We start from the raw sequence: 24,248 nt of genomic DNA on the forward strand, positions 1-24,248 counted from the left end.
CCAGAGATCTTCTGTGATGACTCAGACACAGCTTTCTCCTACAAGGATTGCCTGATCATGTAAATAGAGGTATAATGTAATGTGTATTGCCTTCAAGTCGATTCCGACTTACGGTGACCCTATGAATAGGGTTTTCATGAGGCTGAGAGGCAGTGACTGGCCCAAGGTCACCCTGTGAGCTTCATGGCTGTGTGGGGATTCGAACTCTGGTCTCCCAGGTTGTAGTCCAACACTTTAACCACTACACCACACTGGCTCTAAACAGAGGTATAGCTCCATGTATATATGAGAATCTAGATCAAGCGTGTGACTTGTATTATTCCCTACACAGTTCAGTCCTAGGTGTGTTCACTTGGAGAAAGTCCAGCTGTGTTCAATGGGGCTTAGTGTGCAGGTAAGTGTGCACAGGACTGCAGTGTGTAAGGGGAATGTATTTCCACAGCTTGACCCATAAAATGTCTAACTAAGAACAACAAAGAGGATGTCTAGATTTTGTAACAAAATTTATTTTGCTCTGTAGATACAAATCCAAACATCAAACAAACAAACAGAGTGGAAAAAATACTAGTAATTAACAATGAAAACTTTATTATTTAATAAATAGAACTTTGGCATTCAAAATTCTAGCTGTAAACTCTACTTAAAAAAAAAGTTACAAAAAGAGGCAAGAATGTCAGGCCTGAAGACATGAGCCAGCCAGTGGCTCCTTAAAAAGAAAATAAAAACCCAACACTGGATGCATTTCGATTAAGTCATGACAACTCTATCTACATATGAGGTATTCTGAGTGGTTCAAAAACTGAACCCAATTTTGATAAACTACCAGTCTTAGGAGACTGATCCAGTACATATTTACTGTGCTTTTAAAGAGAGCCCCCTTTCCCTTGTCTTCTCCACTGATTATCAATGATGTACTATACCTAATATATACAAAATTAATACATTCTGTTTAAATGTCCTGCATGTTCTCCATATACAGAAAAGCTGGTAAATAAAGAGCAGACTGCTTCCTCAAAGATTGACCCACAGCCTTTAGAAAATATTTCTATTTATGAAAGTTGTTTCCCACAAGCCTGCAAGTTAAAAAATATCTAAGCAGAGGAAACAAAGTACAACTTGACACTCTCACGGTTTTAAAAATTAAGAGATTGTTAAGCCATAATCTAAAATGAAAGGCACAGAGGTACACAGAAGTCGAATTAATAGTACTGACTGACTATTGATGCATTTAATTTGTTCATCTAATTTTTAATATCCACTGGCTTTTTCCATATTAGTAACCTTACCTTCCACTTTGAATGAAATCCAGAATACTGTGTAAAATCTCTTTCATGCAGAGCGCTATACCCAAATATATAAGCAGATTTACAGCGGCATTATTGAGTGACAAATTCGGTTTTCTGTGACTGAAAGAACTTAGCCCCAGCTTAGGTTTTAGGCAAGTGAAAACTGATATACACTTTGCCTTGTATTTCTTCTCTCTCATTCTGGAACCTGGCAAGAAATAATTCCTCTCCATTTTCCCCACATTTGTGAAAACCATAAAGTAATGAAAAAGAGAAAAATAACTTTGGTTCATATAACTAATTTTGTTATTATCTCTAGCCAGGGTGGATGACTGTGGCAACCTATTTAAATAAAAATCAGATTTACTATGCTTCTAAAACTACACACTTAAAGCTGAAGATTGAATACCTAATTAGATGCTTACTGTTACGGCTTACTTCCAAGTGTGCATAGGATCATAGACAAGCGGCCCAATTGGACGGCAAAGTCAATTTTGCACAACGAACTACATTAGCATATGACACTATACATATCATATGGCATATAAATAACAGCATTAGTTACATACAAAAACAATTCCACACTCCTTTTTGAAATACATTCTGAAATTACAGTAGTGACTATAAAATTCCATCTACACAATTATAGAAATACAACCTGAAATATGAAAATTACTTTCATGAATTTCTTCATGTTCACTAACAAAACGGTGCAGTTTTTATTAATTCATAGTATTTTTTCAGCCCTTAGGATTGTCTCTCATATCTGTGACAAAAAGATTGTCATGACTGAATCAGTCTACAAAGAAATGCTATTGTTAACCACTTCTTTTAAAAGCTAGTATTGGTTAACTTAACATGAAGTGTGTTGAATGGGACTAATAGGTATTTATTTTTGCCCAAAATATCCATGTATATCTTACTTAAAAAAAATAAAAATAAAGGGCATTGTAAACCAATAGGCTCTTTGCTACTTAACAGTAGGTCTTGCATCACAAAGTTAACCCTAATAAAATAATACTGTGTCCTTACGGCTCACTTAAATTTTGCCCATGCCATTTCTGTATTTAGCTACCACCTTCTTTCTTTTTTAAACTATGACTGAAACAGATAAGCCTGTAATCAGTAAGTGGAAGCTTCCTTACAAATGTAGATCCCCTTCTACATTCTAGTGACCATGTGTGTGAGTGGCTACTATTTGCAGTGTCATCCACATCCAGCATCCAAGGGTATGAACTGGTATAGCTCTAAATAACTGGGCAAGATTTTCAGCTCTGATGCTGGGTGGTATCCAACAAACTCATCCCATTCACATAAGAACTGCCTCTGCAATGGAACTTCTTCTCCTCCCTCTCCTCCTGCATGTCCCCAATTTGTTCTGGGTTCCCCCCCCAACCCTCTGAAGTAGATGGGGGGGGAGAAGAGAGGGAGAGGAGGAGCAGGATGACTTTGTTGGATACAACCCAGTATGAACCAACGGTTTGGAGTGGGGTGGCCACTGAATGCAGCCCCCTTCCTTCTTTGAAGAAGCCATTGGCCAACAATCTATTTTGTAGGCTACACTGACAGAAAAACAAGATCGTTCTTCAGACACTTCACATGTGAAAAGGGCGGGATAGCTGAATTGCATGTGCACTGTGCATTCAACGTCAATGGAAAGGCGGCCTACTTGTGTACAGATGTGTGCAGGTCTTCTCCATGTGAGTAGGAATTCTGGCAAATGAGAACCGGTGTACGTCCCTTTCGTGCTACTGCCAAAAAAAGGGGAGGGAATGCAGCTGCTAGGGATTGTGGCCAGTGACATGATCCTGCAACCCTCAACACCTTCACTGAACATGTGGGGACATGTGAAAAGGTCTAAGGAAAGACTCCAAAAGGTGCTGTAGAGAACTGGCTTTATTCTTAGAAAATTGCTGAACAAGTTTTGAGTTTTATCAAGGTTCAGAAGAATACTACATACAGATTAAGATGCAATAATTACACCAATTATCATATGGAGTAATTTCTTCCATTACATAATTACTTCATTATTCCCCTTAATGAGGTTTTTAAAAAAGCAATAATTTCTCTATAGCATGTTTGGAGAATTTCCTGGTTGTGAAGCTTTCTATTTCTAGATCGGTGTCAGCCTTAAAAAGTCAAGGGCAGGCTGTAAAATTATTTGTCAATGCCACTGATCTTTAAAAAAAATGAACTGTTATTTAAACGGTTCAATGAAACAAGTTAGGAATTTCCAGGGAGGAAAAGGCTTGACTGAAATAACATGTTCATACATAACAGACAAGGAGGTCAAAGAAATCCAGAGTAAGGCTGAGTGTCACAGAGAACATTTCACAAAAAAACCCTTTGCCTCCTCTATTTTGGTAATTTTTAATGGGTCCTGCAAAACAATATGAAAAGGTTTGCCTATTCAATTGATGGCAGGAATCATGGTCTTCACTCTGATTTGGCTTCATGATGGCATAATTTAGCTAAATCTGATTGGCTGTGTGATGACTTGATGTTACCATATTGCCTATGTAAGCTCTGACTGTCCGTGATTGTCTGAGAAAGAAGAAGAAGAAAAAAGACACCAAAGCTGTAGTTCAAGGAAAGAAGCAAGAGTGAACAGGGTGCAAAAGATAAAATAAAATAAAAACAGGACAGCCATGAGCATTCTACCCCTCAACCCCCTAAGTATTTTGTGATCAAACATTTGGCACACTCTTATTCCTAAGCGCTTTGCCAAGCTTCACTGTTCCCATTCTTGACTGAATTATCTTCCACAAGTCATGAAGGCAATCAATCGAGAAAGGAAAGGACCTAAACAATTCCTCAGAAGCCTATCATGTCTAATTTGCAGCGAACATGGAAATTAAGTGACTTCTTGCCATTTCTTTGTCCCCAAAGTATACTGTTTTAAGTCTGTGGATTATTCTTTTTTGGCTCTACAGTGACACTGCACAGTCACATTTGTGGCAAAGTTATCTTTAAAGAAATCATAATTATAGTATCAAACAGAAGATGCAACAGAGGGAGAAAAGGTTAAAATCTAAAACAAAACTCATCTCTCAACAGCATAGCATGCTGAAGAAGCTTCTCCCACACTTTTGGTTGTTTCCTGGTGTGAAAGTAAATTGATTAGAATTATTTCTCCCTATTCAAGTCCTTGTCTGAATAGAAATACATTACAGCCCAATTCTAAACTTGAGCACCACCTCATTAGACTTACTTTCTTGGAATTGTGGCTAGGATTGCAGTGGTCAGTATTTAAATTCAAGCGACTTGTTTTTTGTTGCGAGGATGCTTACAAAGTTGTTTCAATGCAATACTTACAAATCTCCATTTAAAAACACTGAGCAGTAATTAAGATAAATACTAAAATAAATTTCCACAGATGGAAGCCAGGACAACGTAACAAGAAACACCTATTTAAATAAATAAAATGTTGGGGAAAAATGACTAAATTTTTTTTTTGAAGTATAACTATATGCAAATGACACTTAAATATAACACACAAAATGTGAAAAAATCGATGTAAAATCTGCTTTTAAAAATGTAGAAATAATATCATAAATAACTGAAAATGGCAACTTGTTCAATACAAGCTCTTGCTCACTTTAAAAATGACTGTTGGCAAGACCAATCTAAAGCTTTCTGCATATCAGGGCAAAATGTAATAGCAAATAAGCAAAATGTACCTTTTTATACATTTGTATCTCTTCCCTTCTCTTTTAAAAGAAAGCATTCTTTATATAACTGATTGTCAGAATAAAGTGACAGTAGGCCTGCCAGGAGGTGTATGCTTTGACACAGCAAAATCCAGCAGTGGTACTTCTGCTTGCAGAACATATGAATAAACACGTGTCTTTTAGGCTTCCTGGGTGCTGGAGGGAGCTCCGGAACAAATTTAAAATGTAGAATACTTAGGTATTGATTACCAAGATGCAATACGCTCCTGCTCTTTAGTTTGCATTCATTTTAAAAATCCTTTCAAGCCTTTATGCCAGGGGTGGCTAATCTGTTTTGGTCTGACGACTGCATTCACCATTGCCAACCTTTTGGGGGCTGCATGCCAGCAATGGGTGTGGCAACCCCACACTTCTGCGCATACACACACACACACAAGCAAGCACATGTGTACAGGCATAAATACGACCACCTCTCCTTAGCTGGTCCATACAGATGTCACTATGATGAGCAGGGAGAGAGCAATTTGCATCACAATTTTTGTTCCTTTTGCCATTGCTGCCAAAACCCAATGTGGTCTTTTGTAGGGCAGAAAAAATTACAAGGGGGGTGGTGAGGATGGGGGGTTAGCCACCCTTGCTTAATGCGCACAGGTCACAAAGAAACAGAGCTGATAGCAAAGTGTTCACTCTAATACAATGCACCCTGAAAGCTTTGCTGAAGGGGGGAATGGTACAGCAGTAACTAGAGTGCCTTCTTCTGACAATTGTTTTTGACTTCAGAAAACAATATGGATGTCTTTATGGGCATGACAGAGGAAACAAAATCCAACATTTCAACAGAAACACATTCTTCACAGCTTTGACCTACATTCAGTAGTTTTGAAAAAATCAGATCTCTCTTGTACTGTTCTCTTCAACTGATGACTGCTTCACCTGCATAAAATATGCGCAAATGCTTGAAACCCTTTGATCTAACATGAAGAGTGTGTCTTCCAGTATAGTTCCTTAACAGAAACACAAGGATCTAAAACCAGAGCAGCATTTAATAACTTAGTCATTGTTGCTGTGAGGCCAAACCTTTTATCATTGTGTGATGCAACTTTCTCCCATGTCCTGAGCATAAGAGTCTGATAATATAGTCCTCAATTCATCAATATCCTTTCGTAACTGACACACCTCTGAGAGTTTCTTTGAGAGTGTTTCTGTGCTGTGGAAATTCTCATCTTCAGATGAGCAGCTCATTGCTGTAGTAGTAACAATAATAATAAAGACAAAAGGGCGTAAGTCAATACACAGTTCAACACATCTAACTATGATTTAAATCTTCCACCGAAGATTGTTTGTTTGTTTTGAAACGCTGAAAAGAAAGTATGAAAATGTGGCACTTTCCCCCATGCAAGTTGCCTTGAAATAATCAATTAAAGTATGTAGAAGAGATTAATCTTTTTGTTTTCAGACTGGTTTCTGAATGACAACAATGCAATAAGAATAGGCTCCTTCAAGAACTGATTATGGTTGGTATTTCCCCCTCTGGATTAATAGTTTAACAATGCTGCTGCTGTAAATGTGAAGCATGCCTCTTCAGGACGAGGCTTATTCAGGTGTGGCTAACCTTTTTTTAGATTGGCCTCTAGGGGCTGCATGACAGCAGTGGGTGTGTGCCCACCCCACACACATACACCCCCCCAGTACTAAAATGTCCAGTTTAACTTTTTTTCTTTTAATGCCTCTTCTTTCCAACCTATGAAGAGGTTTCAAGTCTGCCATGGACTTCTGTAGGTGAAAAGTCCATGGGCAAGATTCAGTGTTGACTCCTCTTCCTTGCAGCCTCCAACCAATCTACTTCAGAGGGTCCCCCAATCCTCCATAGGACATTCTTGGGGTGGGGGTGCAGCGATAAGAGTAAGTCCCATGTGCAGAAAGCAGAAGTCTGTTGTGCAAGTAGGACACCAGAACTGATTATCGCCCCGTGTATGTAACTGCTTAGAGACCATAAAGAATGTTATGTCCATTAGATATGCTACTGAAAAGTTTCCCAGAGCTCAATCAAGAACATAAAAGGGCCAAGATATTTGTCAATGCACTCTTAAAACATACCCATGTGTTTTTTAACTCACTGGTGTGGAACACCAGCATTTCGCCTACAGAACTGTCACAATTTCAGTTGCTTTCTTTGCTTAAGCACATCTTTATTATTATTATATTAAACTGCTATATACTTTTTATACGTTAATTGGTTTATTTCTCAAGTGATTTTAGGTCCAGTGTATAATGGTGAATAATAATAATAGTAATAGTAGTAGTAGTAATAATAATAATAATAATAATAATAGTAATAATAGTAGTAATAATAATAATAATAATAATAATAATAATAATAATAATATCCCACCTTTCCAGTGACCTTCATGCTACATAATGTATGAACCTGATCTTTGGAATACCTGGAGTAAATGGCATTGGATTTTTTGGAGAGCGCTTTATTGCATCTCTTGCTGGTCACTGCTAACTTTTCTCAATTTTATTATTTATTTATGTTACATTTATACCCCTGCCTTCCATAAAAAATACTCAAGGAAGCCAATAACAATAAAAAACAACTTCACAAACAAATAAGCAATATAAGTATAATATCAGGTAAGAGTAGATAAAAATGACAAGTTACAAATATAGTCAATTAGGAATGCAGGTTAAAACATGGAGCTGCAGAGCAAACAAAAACCAGACCAGTAGGCCAAACACCTGTGTAAATAGAAAGCGGGTTGCCTAAAGGCCACCAAGGAGTGGACTAGGCAAGACCCCCTCAGACAGGAGTCCCTGCTCTTTCCAGCCACAGATAAACTACCTGGAAAACAAGAGCAGGAAGGATGCATGCAGATGACTTAAAGGGAGATTCCCCTTTGCCTGGCATCACAATACACCTTCCCATGGATTCTGGAAGCCCAGGAAACCCTCATAATTCCTACATTCTTTCTACCATCCATAATTGTATTCTATCTTCTTTTGTTTTTGTTTTGCTGTTACAATGATTTATAATCTTAGGCAGGTAAGAAGCAATTTTTAAAAAATCTTGTGATTGTTAAATGCCAAACTGGAAGGTTTCTATTTGATTTTCAACATAATAACTATAACATGCAACCTGTGCTCCCTCTTTGCCATGATTTTACTTGTACATATATGGTTTCTCAATATCAGAAGAATGCAGCATGTATCTTTGTTATATCACTTACATCTGATTCCCAGCAGTAAGGACAGGTTGGGCTCCTTGCCCTGAGCTCTGTGGGTAAGAATACTGCAAAGTGCTTTCAAGTCAAACAAACAGTGAGACATTTCCTTGAACAACTGATCAGCCACAGGCAGTTTTTCAGCCACTGGCTGTGTGGACAGCTCCATCTGATGAATTTGTTCCCTTAAAGATGCATTTTCTTCCATTAATCTTTGGTTCTTCATTAGAGAGAGAGAGAGAGAGAGAGAGAGAGAGGGAATGAAATAAAAAACTGCAGAACTTCATTCATGTGTTTTACTGGAAAAAATCTATAAAAATATATATAGGTTGTATCAGAAGCAACTAGTCCATTTTAGTGAATATGACCTCCATGTTCAAAGGCAGTCTACCTCTGAGAAGTAGATCGTTGGGAAAAACAACAAAGAATGGCCATCAGTATCATGTCCTGCTTGTGAACTTCCAGACGACTGGCAGATGACTGTTGGAAACAGAAGGCTGTCCTTGGTATGAATGAATGAATGAATCTTTATTTTTACCCCGCCCTTTTTCCAAAACTGGAACTCAGGGCAGCTTACAATAAAAACTACACATACGTAAAAAAACATACAAAAATATACAATTAAAATAGAATTAAACTATTCGCGACATTAAAACCATGAAACATACACTTAACATACTAAGACAATTTAAAACATTAAGAATAGGACCATAGAACAATACAACAGACCTTATGAGACCCTATCTTAAACATCTTCTTGTCCAAAAGCCTGTCGGAATAAAAAAGTCTTTGCCTGCCGACGGAAGGATAGCAAGGAACGGGCCATTCGTGCTTCCCTAGGAAGAGAGTTCCAGAACCTGGGGGCAGCCACCGAGAAGGCCCTATCTTGCGTCCCCACCAATTGCGCTTGCGAAGGTGTTGGGACTGAGAGAAGGGCCTCTCCTGAGGATCTCAATGCCCGGGCAGGCTCATATGGGGAGATACGGTCTGACAAATAGCCTGGACCTAGGCTGTACAGAGCTTTATAGGTCAAAACCAGCACTTTGAATTGTGACCGGAAACAAACTGGCAGCCAGTGGAGCTGTCGTAACAAGGGGGTTGTATGGGTCCTGTAACCAGCCCCAGTTAGCACTCTGGCTGCTGCTCTTTGTACCAGTTTAAGTTTCCAAACAGTCTTCAAAGGCAGCCCGATGTAGAGCGCGTGGTAGACTTTCATTTAATCCAGCAAGGCATAATTTTAGGCATATTATCAAACATGCATACAATCCAACATTTAACAAAATACATGCATTAACCTAAATAGGAAATGACAATGATTAACTGGCCATGATACACCTTCCCTCCACCACAAAAAAAATGCATTGTGGGATCAAGAAAAGGTCTCACAATTCCCATATGTACAAATTTGTAAACCGGCAGCATAGGTTTATTCCATATAAAAATCTTAAGGACTAAGAATGCATTCCAAATATTCAAGACAACAGTACTTGGTTGATGTAGGATATAAGAATACAGAAATCCCTTCATTTACTAAATCCTAAACAACTCATCCAGATCTAACAAGGGTTATATGTGCACAGGGTCAGATTTTTAGGTACAAATTTCATTTCTGGACCAAATCTATGGATGGTATTTCAAAGGCATCCTTTGGGTACACCAAAAGGCTTGGGCACACCAGTGGGATTTCTGACTTCTCCCCTCCCCTCCTACAACTACACAAACATTTTTTTAAAAGCATCCATATAGCCCAGAGGCATGCAGCTAAAATTTGGGAAACACAATGCCTGCTTGAACAAACAGGACTAGTTGTGCAGTTCTTTGGATCCTGGCCTAAATGTACAAAATACTGTTGCTACTACATGAACTGTAAGTCTCTGTATTCATTGTCTTACAGTAAGCAACTGGTGGTCCTTCTCCATCACTAAACTAATGATCAGTGATTACAGTGCCAATCACCTGTTAGGACTGGACTGTGAAGACTATATCAGAGGTAGTCTTTCCCTTTGCACTGGCAAAGCTTTTAGTGCTAGCCATTTGAATACAGAGGATATCACCACTTATAGCAAGGTATCCAGTGTTTCTTATCTTTCAGATAAATTATCACATCTTGTATGTCATAGAATTATGTTAAGCCTCATCCCTTCACAGGAACTCAAATTTTGTGATGTATAAATGTATCTATAAAATAGAACAAGACGGCAACATCGTAGTTAATTGGTTCAGAAATGTGAGCTCAAAAACTTACTTCAAGCAGCGTCTTATGTAACTGTTGTATACTCTTATCCTTTTCCTCAAATTCACTTCTTTGCTTTTGAATTGTCAGTTTCCCTTGCAAAAGTTTATCTTGCATAGACTAGGGGGCAAAAAAGAGAAAATCACTTAAAAATATGTAGTACACATAAGCCAATAGCTCAAGCACTGTCATGGTATTATAATTGTGTTGTATATTTATTTCTTCCTGGTTGCAGCTTATGTCTTCTGGGAGCACTTGAAGTAACTTTTATACTGGCTATTGTGGTGACCAGTTCTTGAAGCTGAGATGATCATTTTGACCAGGGGGTATAATTTTTTGGCTGGCCTTGCTAGCCACAAATTGTCGCTGCTAGGTTCCTGTCCCCTGCTGGCTTGATGGAGGCAAACACTTCTGCTCAACAACAAAGGAAGTCTCTGCAGCTTTTCCTGTGGAAAAGACAGGGAGGGAGCATTCTGGCTTCAGCCAATGCTCAGTAAAAGGCGGCTGAGCCATATAGCTGAGCAACGGCTGCTGAATGATCCCCCTGCCTTCTATTCCTATGGGAAAGAGAGGAAGGGGACAGGTGGGATTTAGTCACCGCTCAGCAGCAGGGCTTCTGCCTCTCAGTTGAGCAACAGTCGAAGCAGCACTCCTTCCAACACCACCCGGGTCTCTTGAAAACAGTCCCTTCAACAGGCTGAAATGACCAGTAACTTCTCTGATAACATCCCTAAATGAAGTCATTTTAACCTTAGAGAACTGTTTCTCTGGAAAGCACAACCCATAAGAAGGCACTCTGTGGTTCAATCTAGGTATATCCCCAAGGTCTGCTAGACATCCAGGTTTTACTTAACTCTACAGCAGTTAGCATTGGGGAATAAAAATGGGAATTGCCTGGCTCCTAAGGATGGCAGCATTCAACCTATTAGGAATGTGAGGCCTGTCATCAATGCCACCCTATCAGAGCCCCTTCAACTTTGCTTATGTAATAGCTATCAAAAATGCCTTAAAACAAAAATTCAAGGAAAGGCAAGAATTGGGCTCAAACAGCATCTAAATTTATTTTATAGGCAGTATTCAATTAAATCCTGGTCCTCTCTCTCCAGGCACCCCATACCATCCCCAAATCTGCTCTGGAGGGCTGGTGAATCCCCAGAGCAGATTTAGGGGATGTGCAGGAGGAAGGGAGGGAGAAATTGTTCTATTGTGCAAGGATCCCTTGCTGACAAAATGACAAACATTCTCCCTTTCCTCATTTGCAACAGCTTTGCTCCTTTCCTTTAGGCAGGAAGGCTGAGCCTTTTCCCTGAATGGCTGGTATATAGCCATCATCTCTGACATCCAGGACTGATGGACTCAGAGGATAAAGATCCACCCATCTGTCCAGAGTATTCTTTGCAAGACGTTGAAATCAGCTGAAAAATACCACCAGTGAATTTTAAATAGAATTCTTCTGCACTGTGTCTAAAATTATTCTTCAATGCAATCTGTTCCAAACTTTCTATTTTTTATCACATATCTTAACCACTAGGTGTCAATTTTATGCTAATTTAATAATGACTAGCAGGATGGAATTTGTTTCATGTAGTCTTCCATTATTAAAACCTTAGCAAAGCTTCACACTCTGGGACAGAAATACAGCTACCAATTCTACAGTTCAGTTCACATATTATCTGGCTTTTGACAATTTTCAGACACAGAAAAAAGAATCTTTACTGGCCATGAATTAATAGCTCATTGGTCCCTGACAGATGAGCAGCAACTAGTCTGGATAGCAAGACTTGGTCAATCATTGTTATGGTTCAATATTCATCCCTACATACTGCAGTGCAATGAGCTATAGCTGGGACTAATGGGAAAGCCCTGACCTCAACAGCCCCTGGAAAAGGAAAGAGGAACTGTCTTGCTTCTACAACAGTGTCACTCCCTTGCAGACCTTGTGTCTTCCCCTTAGTTTCTTGTTTCTCTTCATGCTGTCCCTTCCTCTCTCCCTCAAATTTCCTCTCAGTATCTGCTGCTGACTCTGAAATGCAGCCTCTGATGCTTGTTTGCCCACTGCTGTCTAGTCTCCACAGGTGTTCCTGGACCCAATCCTGACTACCCTCCATCTCCTCTTGCTTTGCTTTCTCTGTCACACTCATTTGTGTTTCACCTCTTTAGCCACCCTTATTAAGAAACCCTTCCAAGACTCAGAATGAGTATCAGGCCCATACGCCTTCTTGTCCCTTCCACTGGTGCAGATTTCAGCACTTTGATCATTGTTTCTTTAAGCCACAGCTTCCCATTATGTCTAAAACAGGGAATTGTGGTTTATTGTTGGCTAACTAATCAGGATTAGGCAGGATGGTCCTTCATGGTGGGTGAGCTTCCCACCCTCACCCTCAATTTTTTTCCTCTGTACTGGTTGCTTTGGAAGCATTGCAGTCTCGGAAATCTTCAAAGGTAATCTCCAAGGCTGGGAATTCCTTATGCTGCATGGAGATTCTGCAGGCGCAACTGCTGATTAGTGAGAAAAACGTCATTATACTGCACACAGTAACACTGTTCTTGACTACATAGAATATATAGCCACTGTTAACCTGTCAAATAGCCCTGTCCACTGTCAATAGCTGACCAGCTTCCCACATTCTAAAATGATAACGCATGTCTTTTTGTCTGACTCTGTTCAGAAGGATTTGGCTATTCAGGCTCTTTCTCCCATCCCTGCTCTTCTTCTCATCAATGGGTTAAGTGGCCATTTGTTGATATTTGCATAGGGCTCTGATAGTCTAACCAACTTGAATGACAGCTAAACATCATTCCTATCTTGAATGAAGTGCTGACTTGATATTTAGTATGCAATTATTGGATTCTGAGAAAAGCATCTATCATATAATCATTCCTACTTTGATATATGTTGAGATACAGCATGAACAATTATTTTTTCTTCTGTTCAATATGTAAATTTATTCAACTTCAGGATAACTTCACATATATCCATGTTTACGTGCTTTACTGACTTTATTTGGCTGGAATCTAGAAATATAAATGTTCAAACTGTTGTACTCTAAGCATTAATAAAAGTTCAACTGCAGAGGATGAAAACTCCCAACTCATTCTACTCCTGTAAAGCTTCCAAAGGGGATTTTCTCTCCTTTATATTAGTAAGGTTATTCTCCATTTGAGCATATTGCATCACTGTGTGCTAAGGTTTACCCATATACTCTGATCACTACATCCTTAAGCAAAGCCTGCTCTCCATTTCCAATTATCTGCAATAAATCCAGTACTGTTTTATTCAGAATAGAATTGGCGTTTAGAATTGTGTTATATTGCTCTGCTGCAGAAAACCTGGTCTTGGGATCAACGTTTAGTTATATCTTCTTAGTTTAGCAGAAGGGATTTCACACATTGCTGTGACATACAGTAGTGGCAGTTTAGCAATATACTTTATGGGACATCCTTAATTCTGAAAAGTTATGAACTACACACTTTTTTCAAACTACTCCATTATGTTTTTCAGGGATTTACAACCGTACTCCAGGCCAATTTAAACAGGATACTGAATGTGTAAGAAAAACGTAACTATGCAGTGATCCTCATGGTTAGCTTCAAGTTTAAATCAGGTAAGTAGTTGCTACCTTTTAAGCTGAGACCTTTTAAGTTGAGACCTATCCCAGTCTGCATCTCTGTCAGAATTGTTTAATATGTTTTTAAATAATGTTTTAACCCTTTTAAAGGTTTTTTAAAATGTTTTTAATGCTGTTTTGTTTTAATGTATTTTAAGATCTGTTTTTATGATGTTTTAACGTTTTTTGGTGCTTTGTTTGCCGCCCTGGGCTCCTGCTGGGAGGAAGGGGTTTCCCCCCCAAATTAATTAATTAAATAAATACCTGTATGGCAACACTACACATGCATGAACGCTCTCTGAACTTCATCATACTGGATAACTTCCAGTCAGTTGCCAACATTCAATTTCTAGGCAAAGTTCTGAAGTGTGGTGGGGTGACCCAACTCTAGGGTTTCCTAAATGACACAGATTATCTGGAACCATTTCCATTTGGCTACAAGCCAAGTTACTGGATACAGACTGCTTTGGTCACACTATTGGACAACTCATCCTGGGAACCAGGCAGGAGCGCATTCCTGGTAGTTCTACTGGACCTCCCCGTGGCTTTCAATACCATTGACTATGGTGTTCTTCTGGGTTTGTCAGCTGTTTTGCAGTGCTCCAGCCCTTTTGGATGAACAATTCCTTAAAATGGAGCTGGCTGATTACTGCTTTGCAACTTGACATTAGCTTATGATGTTCTGGACGGATCCATCTCCTGCTATGCTGTTTAAAATCTATGATTGCTGGTTGCTGGGAGAGGTCATTTTGAGATATGGACTACAGTATCATCAATGTACTGATGACTTTTTACTTTTCTTTCCATCAGACTTCAAGAAGGCTGTTGGAAGTACTGTTTGTATTGACCTGGTGCTTGGGAGTGGTGATAAACTGCATGGTCGCTAATAAACTGAAGTTTAATCCAGCCACTACTGGCTAATAGAAATGCCGACATGGGAATACGTAATCAACCTGTTTGGAATGGAGTAGCATATCCCGTCACTGTCAGGTTTGCAGGCTAGGGTGCTTATTGGACCTAACTTTGTTCCTGGATGACCAAGTTGCCAGTATGACCAAAAGTGCTTTGGTCCATGTTATGATGATGTACTAGCTTACTCTGGTTAGTACTGAAATGGCTTCATGTGGAGTTGCCTTTGAAAAGGTACAGAGTGCTGACAGGAGCTAGCTCTTGGGAGGATGTTACACCGGCTCCTGGTTCATTTCTGGACAAATTGCAGATTTTGACCTTTCAAACCATGAATAGCTTGGGCCTAGTATATCTAAAGGATGGCCTTATCCCATATGAACCTACTGATAATTCAGATCTATAAAGGAATCTATTCTTTGCATTCTGTCAGTGGTTGTGACCCAGTTGGTGATGATATGAACAAAGGCCTTCTCTGTGGCTGCACCTAGACTATGGAGTTCTGTGCTTAGGCAGGCAAGCTTGCTCCCTCCTGATGGCCTTCTGATGTTCATTTCCTTCCACACAGGCTTTTGACTTGACACAGTGAGAGGTTTTACCAACCCTTTGTTTTTAATGTCTTTTGTCTGCTCTGACTTGTTTCTTTTCTATTGTGATTAGATTCATTGTTTTTAAAATGTTTCAATCTGCTGTGAAAGTTTTTTTTTTTTTTTAAAAAAGAGGGAAAGGTGGACTTCCGGGAAGGGTGACTTAGCCTGTGCCTGCTTTTGAGACGGGCTCCTGCCTCAAAAGAAGCTTATTCAGATATATCAGTCAGATTTTTTTTTTTTTTTTTTGACTGATTAAACTTCTCCCGGGTAGGGAGAAACGAAGAGATTAACCTCAAAGCCTATTTTTGTTGGGACGACCAGATCTCATTAATTTATGGGACGAGGTCCAGCCGACGAAGGTGGGACGGATTTTCAACAACAAGCTCTATCTGATAAAGCGAACGTTCATCTTATCTTCTAAGAGAGAACGCACTAACAGGCAAGCACCCTTCTTTCTATATTTTTCTTTTACTTGACTTAAATTGTTGCTATTTAAAAGAGATTTGCCAGATTGATCGGTTTTTGACATCTCACTGGGGAGCCATAACTTCTCTCTGCTACTCACTAATTAATAGCTTATCTCTGTTTTTGTTGCAAAAAGCTGTCCTGGATTTGCATTCTAAAGATATACACAGAAGAGGGATTTCTATTCCAGATTTTTATTTTGAAGAATATTATATTGTCTGAGACTACTCTCTTTTTGGTCTATTTTATTTTGACGAATCTGTTTCCTGACGACCGCCATTAATTGTTTCGATCCTGGGAACTGCATTTTGTTTACTTAAGCATGGAGAGATAAGGCTGTCTGCTCTGTTTATACTGTGATGTCACCAAGTTTGGAGTATTAACCCAATTGTTGCTGAAATAAGAAGTGGTTTTCCTATATTTTTCTTTTAAAATGGCAATTAAGAAAGTGGCTGAGAATCTGGAAATAACTATGTTTCAGAAAATAATGGATGAGATTGAGATAACGAAACAAAACCTGCGACAGGGTTGTAAGGAGCTGAAAATTGAATTGAGTAAAATGAAGCAGGAGATTAAAGATATAGGGGTCCCTGTGAGAGAGGTGACCCTGGAGATTGGAACAAACGTGGAACAGGAAAAAGATTTGGAGTCTATGGACTTTAGAAACAAAATCTATTGTTTGGAGACACAGGAGATTAAAGACATAGGGGTCCTTGTGAGAGAGGAGACCCTGGAGACTGGAACAGGGGTCCCTGTGAGAGAGGAGACCCTGGAGACTGGAACAGGGGTCCCTGTGAGAGAGGAGATCCCGGAGATTGGAACAAACGTGGAACAGGAACAAGATTTGGAGTCTATGGACTTTAGAAATAAAATCTATTGTTTGGAACTCAATGTTATCTCTGAAGAAATTAATGAAGATTCTAGAGATAAAGTTATCAATGGCATGGATAATCTTCTGGACTGGAATGATGTGATGGAGCCCAATATAGAGAAAATCTATGGAATTAACTGCAGCCATGTGACAATGGAAAAACTTTCAAGAGATGACCCAGTGTATTTTGAAAAAAAGAACAGAGATATGATTTTACAGCAGTATTTCAGCAACCTATTCAGAATGGATGGCAAGAAAATATTTGGGATAGAGGTAATTCCCATCAGACTCTTACTATATGACTATGGCTTTGACAGCAAGATTATTATGGAATACTGATAATGGAAGATTGGATACTGAAATTACTGGACTTAACAAGACTACTGAAGATGGAAGATGGAAAATGGAACTAATAGGGATAATAGAACAATGGCTACTGAAATTACTGAACCTAACAGATTCTGATGTGATGGATTAATTGAAATGTTTATTTTGACTATGGTTATGACAATAAGATTATCATAATTAGTAATGAGATGGATTAATCGATATGCTTATCTGGAAAAAAAAATTGATAGATATATTTCTTAAAGAATTGAAACCTCTCTTTGACTTTTTGTGGAAAGAATAAAGTAATGTTTATGAGATTTGATGATTAAGTAAGATAACTACTGGAGGAAAGTGATTTTATAATATGACTTAAGAGACAGGATTGTTATATATTATAGACTTATAACTGATTTGATCTTTGACAAATGGGAAGTCAATATTTTACTCTTTATTTTTTATTTTTGTTTTTTTTTCTTTTTTTCTTTTTGTTTAACTATTTTTGATTTTGTTTTTTGTCTTTGAATGTTTTATGATTTCGTCTTGTATGTTTTATGAAAATCTGAATAAAAATTATTGAAAAAAAAAAAAAAAAAGAGGGAAAGGTGGGATATATATCTATATTTATAAACAAACAAACATCCAGCAGATTGTTTAAATTGGTGTCAACCATGTATCAAGGTGTATAAAAATGTTTGTAACAGTGGAGGGAAAAGCAAATTTTCACACTAAGTTAGACCAGAGCTCATTTTCAGATGAGTTCAACATCTCGATCGATCGATCGATCGATCAATTGATCCTTCCATCCATTATTTGATTTATATCCTGCCCTTCCTCCCAGCAGGAGCCCAGGGCAGCATTTCCTAAGAAATCAAACCTGACAATTGTTCAAGGAACATAGGACAATGTTAGTGGTTATGTTTAAAAGGCTGCTCATAAATTCTAAATACATGTTTTACTGATTTTGGACATGGTTAATCACCAGATCATCAAGGAGCTTCTTCTCATTTGATGATGATGATTGATGATGATTAGTTTTTAAATTAATCTTTCTAACATTCCTTGTTACATTTTATAAGATTTTCATTAAACAGGCTGTAGATTTCATCATGAAAATTAATAAAAGATCACATATGCTACAATTTGGTCTTTAAAATCACTTGCCTCATTACAGCTTGGCCATGCTAACATATTTTGCAGGTACACATATCTTGTCTGAAGGCCAATTCACATTTGCCTTTTCAATAAATAGAGATACTGCTGCCACTTAGAATGTGTTAATGATTATCTTTTATTCAGCTGAAAAGGATCATATAAAATTTTATGCTAATTTTATTATTGTTGGAAGCTCTCTTGAGGGTCTTGTGGTAGAAAAGAGGGCGAAAGTGGGGGAAAATAATGCTAAGGGAATGCAAGGAGCAAATCTGCTGCTGCCTCAGCTTGTTTTGACTGCTAGATGAAAGCAGTAGACTGATTTACTCCAGTGACAAAGAGCAGCTTCCCATGGGGCACAAGAGCTCACCTGCATTTTTATGGTGGCTAAAACAAGCAAGTGGCAGCATTAGTCCCAGCATTTTCTTCCTATGGGAAGGGTGAATGTCAGGTCTCATCCCCAGGTTCTAACTATATTAGGAACCAAAAGAAACAACAAATTGCCTTCTTCCAGCAGTCTAGATGAGCAATGGTAGCAGCACCAGGAGACTCTTCCACACATTTCCTTAATACCATCCAAACTAGCCCTTTCTCTGGATATGTTTCCAATGTACAACTCACAAATCAATGCCACTTACAAGGCACTTCTAAAATGGAAAGCTTGCATTCAAAACTTTGAATCCTAAGTTGGAAGTTGTCTATCTACACATTTCTATCTACACAATGGATCAGGTGAAAAAGGTAACAGGATGCAGCGTGATAGCAAAGAGAAAATACACAATAGTACCTCTGCTTCTTTTGGTACAGCGTAATACAGGTTCTGGTATGGAACAGGTCAAGGGAGTTCCCTGCCCCACAACAGAATTCACAAACTCATTTATCTGAACATTGCTAAGAGAATCTCATGAGAGAATAGTGGTGATGGTGGGGGAGTGAATCCAGCAATACCAGCAAGGCTATACTTTTGAAGCTTCAGCTATACCCGTTTGTGTGGCACGCCTGCATAATGCAAAATGAGAGGCGTTGTTACTGAAAATGAGCAAGGTGATATTGACAGGTGTACTCTTGTCCACCTTTGGCAGAAACTCTATCAACAGCGTCATAAGGCAACTGTGGGCAGGTCATGTAGCCTTAATTCAGCACAGTCACTCCTTGTTGCCATTAATCAAGAAACTCCATCCATGCTTAATTGGCACAATGGAAGTATTGCTGACAGAGGACAGAGTGGTGGGACCTTCGACTTAATTCTTCTTCCTTATCTTGCTGTGATGCCAATGTCTAGGTTATAATTCATAGCATTTATATACAGCCTTTTCAGTCCTAGGAACCTCAAGGCAGATTACAAATAAAGCATAAGAATAGTAGTATAATATTGTAGATTACTGCTAGCTTATGAAGCTCATATGGCCCTTATTTTAATGAAGAAAATGTATCTTTATGAATTGCAAGGGTAAGATTAAACCTTTGAAAAGCACATTTCATTACCTGAATCTCTAAAGTCATCTCAGCAATCTGATTCTGTTGATTGTCTATGACCTGTCGGGAAAAGAACACAAAAATGTTCTTATTCATATCTCTGATGTATCTGTCAAATTTTGTTAGAGGGAAAGGTATCTAATTTCTTGCGAACTTGACAAGGCATGCAAAAGACATGTACTGCTAAAAAAAATTGGATGCTGCAAGAACAGGAATGGAAGTAGCAACACAAGGTAGTGAGGCAGGTTCGCTTGCATAATTATGGAGTAGGGGAAAGCATGCCCAGAAATGGTTGGAAAGTGGTAGTGAAGGCAGGGGGGTGTCTTGGTCAGCACTGCATAAGTGCACAGACGCTGACTGGCTTAATGCAGGCAATTAGTCAGCAACTGCATGAATGAATGTGCCTGACCTCAATGGCCACTGACACCTATTTCTAGGCATACTTTATTCTCCCCCCTTGATTGTCCCACAATCAAATGCTTCACTGGCTGCTGCTAGGAACATATATGGAAAAAAAGCAACAAGTTAACAAATATAATAACAATAGTAATAGCAAGAAACGCTGTTCAGCAAGATGAGCTGAAATAAGGTTTGATACATAGATGGATTATTAGTTTAATAAACTGACCTTGCTATCTTTTTCATTTTTCTCTTTGAGGCTTTCATTTTCACTCTGAAGATGTTTTGTATCCAACATAGGAAGGCGGACACCATCTTCCAGGCATTTTTCTACCTTCTGTTGCAGGCTGCAGTTTGGATTTGAAAAGGCAAAAGCAAACAACTCAGAAACTGCAATCAATACTCTAGAGTCAAATCCTATGTAGTATTTGATGTTCGGAAAATCACTTTTTTTGACAAAGTTCTGCTGACCAGTAAAAACACTAAGCACTATCACTGAACACTAACGTCAGGATCATTCAGACCGTGGTATTCCCAATCTCTATGTATGGATGTGAAAGTTGGACAGTGAAAAAAGCGGATAAGAGAAACATCAGCTTGTTTGAAATGTGGTGTTGGAGGAGAGCTTTGTGCATACCATGGACTGCGAAAAAGAAATATAATTGGGTGTTAGAACAAATTAAACCAGAACTGTCACTAGAAGCTAAAATGATGAAACTGAGGTTATAAACTTTGGACACATAATGAGAAGACATGATTAACTAGAAAAAACAATAATGCTGGGAAAAACGGAAGGGAATAGAAAAAGAGGAAGGCCAAACAAGAGATGGATTGATTCCATAAAGGAACCCACAGATCTGAACTTATAAAATCTGAACAGGGTGGTTTATAACAGATGCTATTGGAGGTCACTGATTCATAGAGTCGCCATAAGTCGAAATCAACTCAAATGCACATAACAACAAATTTGCAAAAGCCACAGATTCCATTCTCACATTCATTCTTGTAAAAGTGATATGGATACACTCATGCTATCGTAGTTTTACACATTTGGGTTGATAGGTTCATTTTAAGAAATGAACTTGTGGGCACACAGTTTTTCATCACAAGAAACTCACAGTCCCACCAAAACCTCCCACCCTTTACAGCAGGGGTAGTCAACATAGTGCCCTCCAAATGTTGCTGGACTACAACTTCCAGCATTCCTGACCATGCTGACTGGAACAAATGGAGTCTGACAATATCTGGAGGGCACCATGTTGGTGATCCCTGTTTTACAGATAAGATTCCAAGCTCAAGATATTAACTTGATTTGCAACACAAAATAGTGCATATCTGAAATCAGGCTTGCAAATCACCAGTTGCCTGGGGCTAGCAGAAATTGGGCCCAATCTCTGGGTCCGTAATGTGTGCACAACCCTTTTAAAAAAAGAAAACAAAATTTTCACTGCATATGCTCATTACAAGGCTGAGGCAACTTTCAGTCCTCAGTAGGTTCCTGTCAGAAGCCTCCTGTTTAGTTAGTTAGTTTTGCAAACTAGGGTGACTATATTTGCTTCTCATTTCCCTCAAATTTTGCAAATACCAGTGGCTACGGTTTCATTCCCTTTCAAGTCAAGTTGCAATTTCCTATCTAGAAGTATTCAGCTGATGAAGCCCAATCCTGTGCATGTTTAGTTGGAAATTAAGACTCTCTATTCCAGCCTTTCCCAACCAGTGTGCCTCTAGACCACAACTCCCATCAGCCTCAGCCACCATTGCCAATGATCAGGAAATTGTGGAAATTGGAATTGTGGTCCAACAACATCTGGAGGCACACTCGTTGGGAAAGGCTGCTCTATTCAATTAGTGTCAAGTAAGGGTGCAAAGAACTGCAGTGAGGGGGGAAGAAGGAGAAGTTGTTACGCAATGGTGAGGAAAGGCATTTTGCTTAATGCTCAGACCTTGTTCTTGGGGTCACGCTAATAAGCTTTGGATCTTGAATGGGGGAGGAAAAGCATCTATTTTTAGATGCAGCTGCTTGCTATGTCAGTTCTGGCAAAGAATAATATCCAGGGGAGGTATTTTTTAAAATCATTGGCTTCTTGCAACGTATGGAGGCTTATAGTGGAAGCCTTATATGCAACTATGATCATGTCCCCCCACACCTTTACAGCTTTCAGGTATTTGAAATTATAGGATACAGGGATTTTAAAAATGGGGGGATTATGATTACTTGGTGGAAAGATGCTCTGCCATGCTCAGACATGTTCTTGGTTTGAGCTCTGGTAGTAAAAACAAGTACTGGCTAAATCTTTATGTGCAACATCTCAAATTAAGTCCTGAATATGGGGAGGCAGATAAAAAGAGACTTGGATATCTATTTTTCAATGCTATGTTATAAGAATAATTTTTTTCATTTTACTTATTTATTAAATTTATATCCCGCCCTTCCTCCAAAAGGAGCCCAGAGCTCCTTTCATTACATCAGTAAGAAAAAAGACATTCTTAAATGCATTAAATCGAAGGTCAGTTTATGTTTGGGTACTGAGTGACTGTAGTCTGCTGTCCCTCCTGCCTATGACAAGGAGCACCATTTATACCTGTCTTACACGAATTAATATTTAATTCTTCTCAGAAAACATTCACAGCTCACACAGTGTCCTAATCTACCCCTGTCAATAACACACAAGTGTCCCAGCACAGGAAAGAATCACAGTTTTGCTTCCCGTGGCCCCATCATCATTCTAAAATGAAAAAACAAATGATGACAATGACAATTGTAGTTTAAATTTAGAAACAAGACTCTGCTTCAAATATTTATAGACTTTCAGGAGAGCACAAAGCCAGTCTGGTGGATTACACATTCACAAATGTAAGAGGTACCAGATGTAAGATGGAAACAATGCACTCAGTGATTTGGCTATCTGTCCCAAATACCTAACCTTTCATCATTTAAATAAAGCTTTTGCGGCATGTACCTTTCAGCAACAGAGGGTCACAAACTGAAGCATCACATGTTTCAGACTACTAGAAATTACTTTCTAAAATGACTCATGCTATCTTTATTGCATAATTACAAATGAATGCTCCTGTAGCTATTTCTAACTATATATATAATTTGTAAGCCCTGAATCTGTTACACTGTAGTTTGCAGCACTACAGATAGGTGGCGCTATGGTCTGTGGAGCTGCAAACTACAGTGGGATGACCTGGGCAGCAGAGAGCATGGACAGTGGCAGATGGCAGCCTGGGAGAGCTGAGGTGTGACAGGCTGGAGCAGCTCCAGGAGGCCTCAGCGTCACTACTGCAAGCCTCCAAAACAGGAAGGTTGGCGGCCCATCAGAAGGAAGCTTTGCAACCTGGAGTGGTGGAAAGCTTGGCGATCCATCTGTGTGTATGTGCAGGAAGCTTGGTGACCCATGGGGGGTGCAAAGTGAGCAGGTAATGCCCTGCTCGAGCTGTGGAGTGACAAACTGGGGCACCTCTACCAGACGTCAGCATCATTACTGCACCACCTGCACTGAGGTAACTTTCATGGGGGAGAGGGAAGTGGAGGAAGCTTTGAGATCCATTTGAGGGGGGAAAAGAGGAAGCTTCAGCATGTGCCAGCACTTGGAGGTACTGAGGCCTATTGCGAGGGTGGTGGGGTAGCTGGGGTGGTGGGGTAGCTGGGGGGGGGTTTGGGGGGCCCTTCAGGTGTATGTATATGTTTGGGAATCCCTAGCGTGGTGCATGTTTTGAAGTCACTGGGGTTGGTGGTGTGTGTCTGGGAGTGCCTGCCTGCGTATGTGTGTGTGTGAGTGAGTGAGTGAGTGAGAGCGAGTAAGAGTGTGTGTGTGTGTGTGTGTGTGTGTGTGTGTGTGTGTGTGTGAGTGTGAGAGAGAGAGAGAGAGAGAGAGAGAGAGAGAGAGAGAGAGTTTGGGAGTTTCTGTGTGTGGGAGGGTGCAAAGTGCGCAGGGGAGAAGCCCCTAGGTTTTTAAACAAAATTTAAGCCTCTTATAAAACAATACATTCAAAATAATTTAGTCTGCGCTGCAATGACATTGTCTCATTTTACC

The 24,248-nt window shown here is 39.3% G+C and overlaps 1 protein-coding gene across 8 annotated transcripts in view; it reads right to left on the reverse strand.

Moving 5' to 3' along the window:
* Nucleotides 1–518: 518 nt before the first annotated feature.
* The window catches only part of CEP85L (centrosomal protein 85 like), a 146,038-nt gene continuing 122,308 nt past the window's right edge, over nt 519–24,248 (reverse strand). For all 8 annotated transcript variants that reach the window (XM_061623704.1, XM_061623702.1, XM_061623703.1 and 5 more), the window contains 5 exons: nt 20,438–20,555; nt 19,819–19,869; nt 10,427–10,534; nt 8,188–8,401; nt 519–6,201 (listed from right to left, as the gene is read on the reverse strand). In XM_061623704.1, coding sequence (XP_061479688.1) covers nt 6,041–6,201; nt 8,188–8,401; nt 10,427–10,534; nt 19,819–19,869; nt 20,438–20,555 — 652 coding nt within the window. In that variant the 3' untranslated portion in view covers nt 519–6,040. The remainder of the gene's footprint in view (nt 6,202–8,187; nt 8,402–10,426; nt 10,535–19,818; nt 19,870–20,437; nt 20,556–24,248) is intronic.

Source organism: Rhineura floridana, chromosome 4 (genome assembly GCF_030035675.1).
Source record: "Rhineura floridana isolate rRhiFlo1 chromosome 4, rRhiFlo1.hap2, whole genome shotgun sequence".
In the NCBI taxonomy this organism is placed as follows: domain Eukaryota; kingdom Metazoa; phylum Chordata; class Lepidosauria; order Squamata; family Rhineuridae; genus Rhineura; species Rhineura floridana.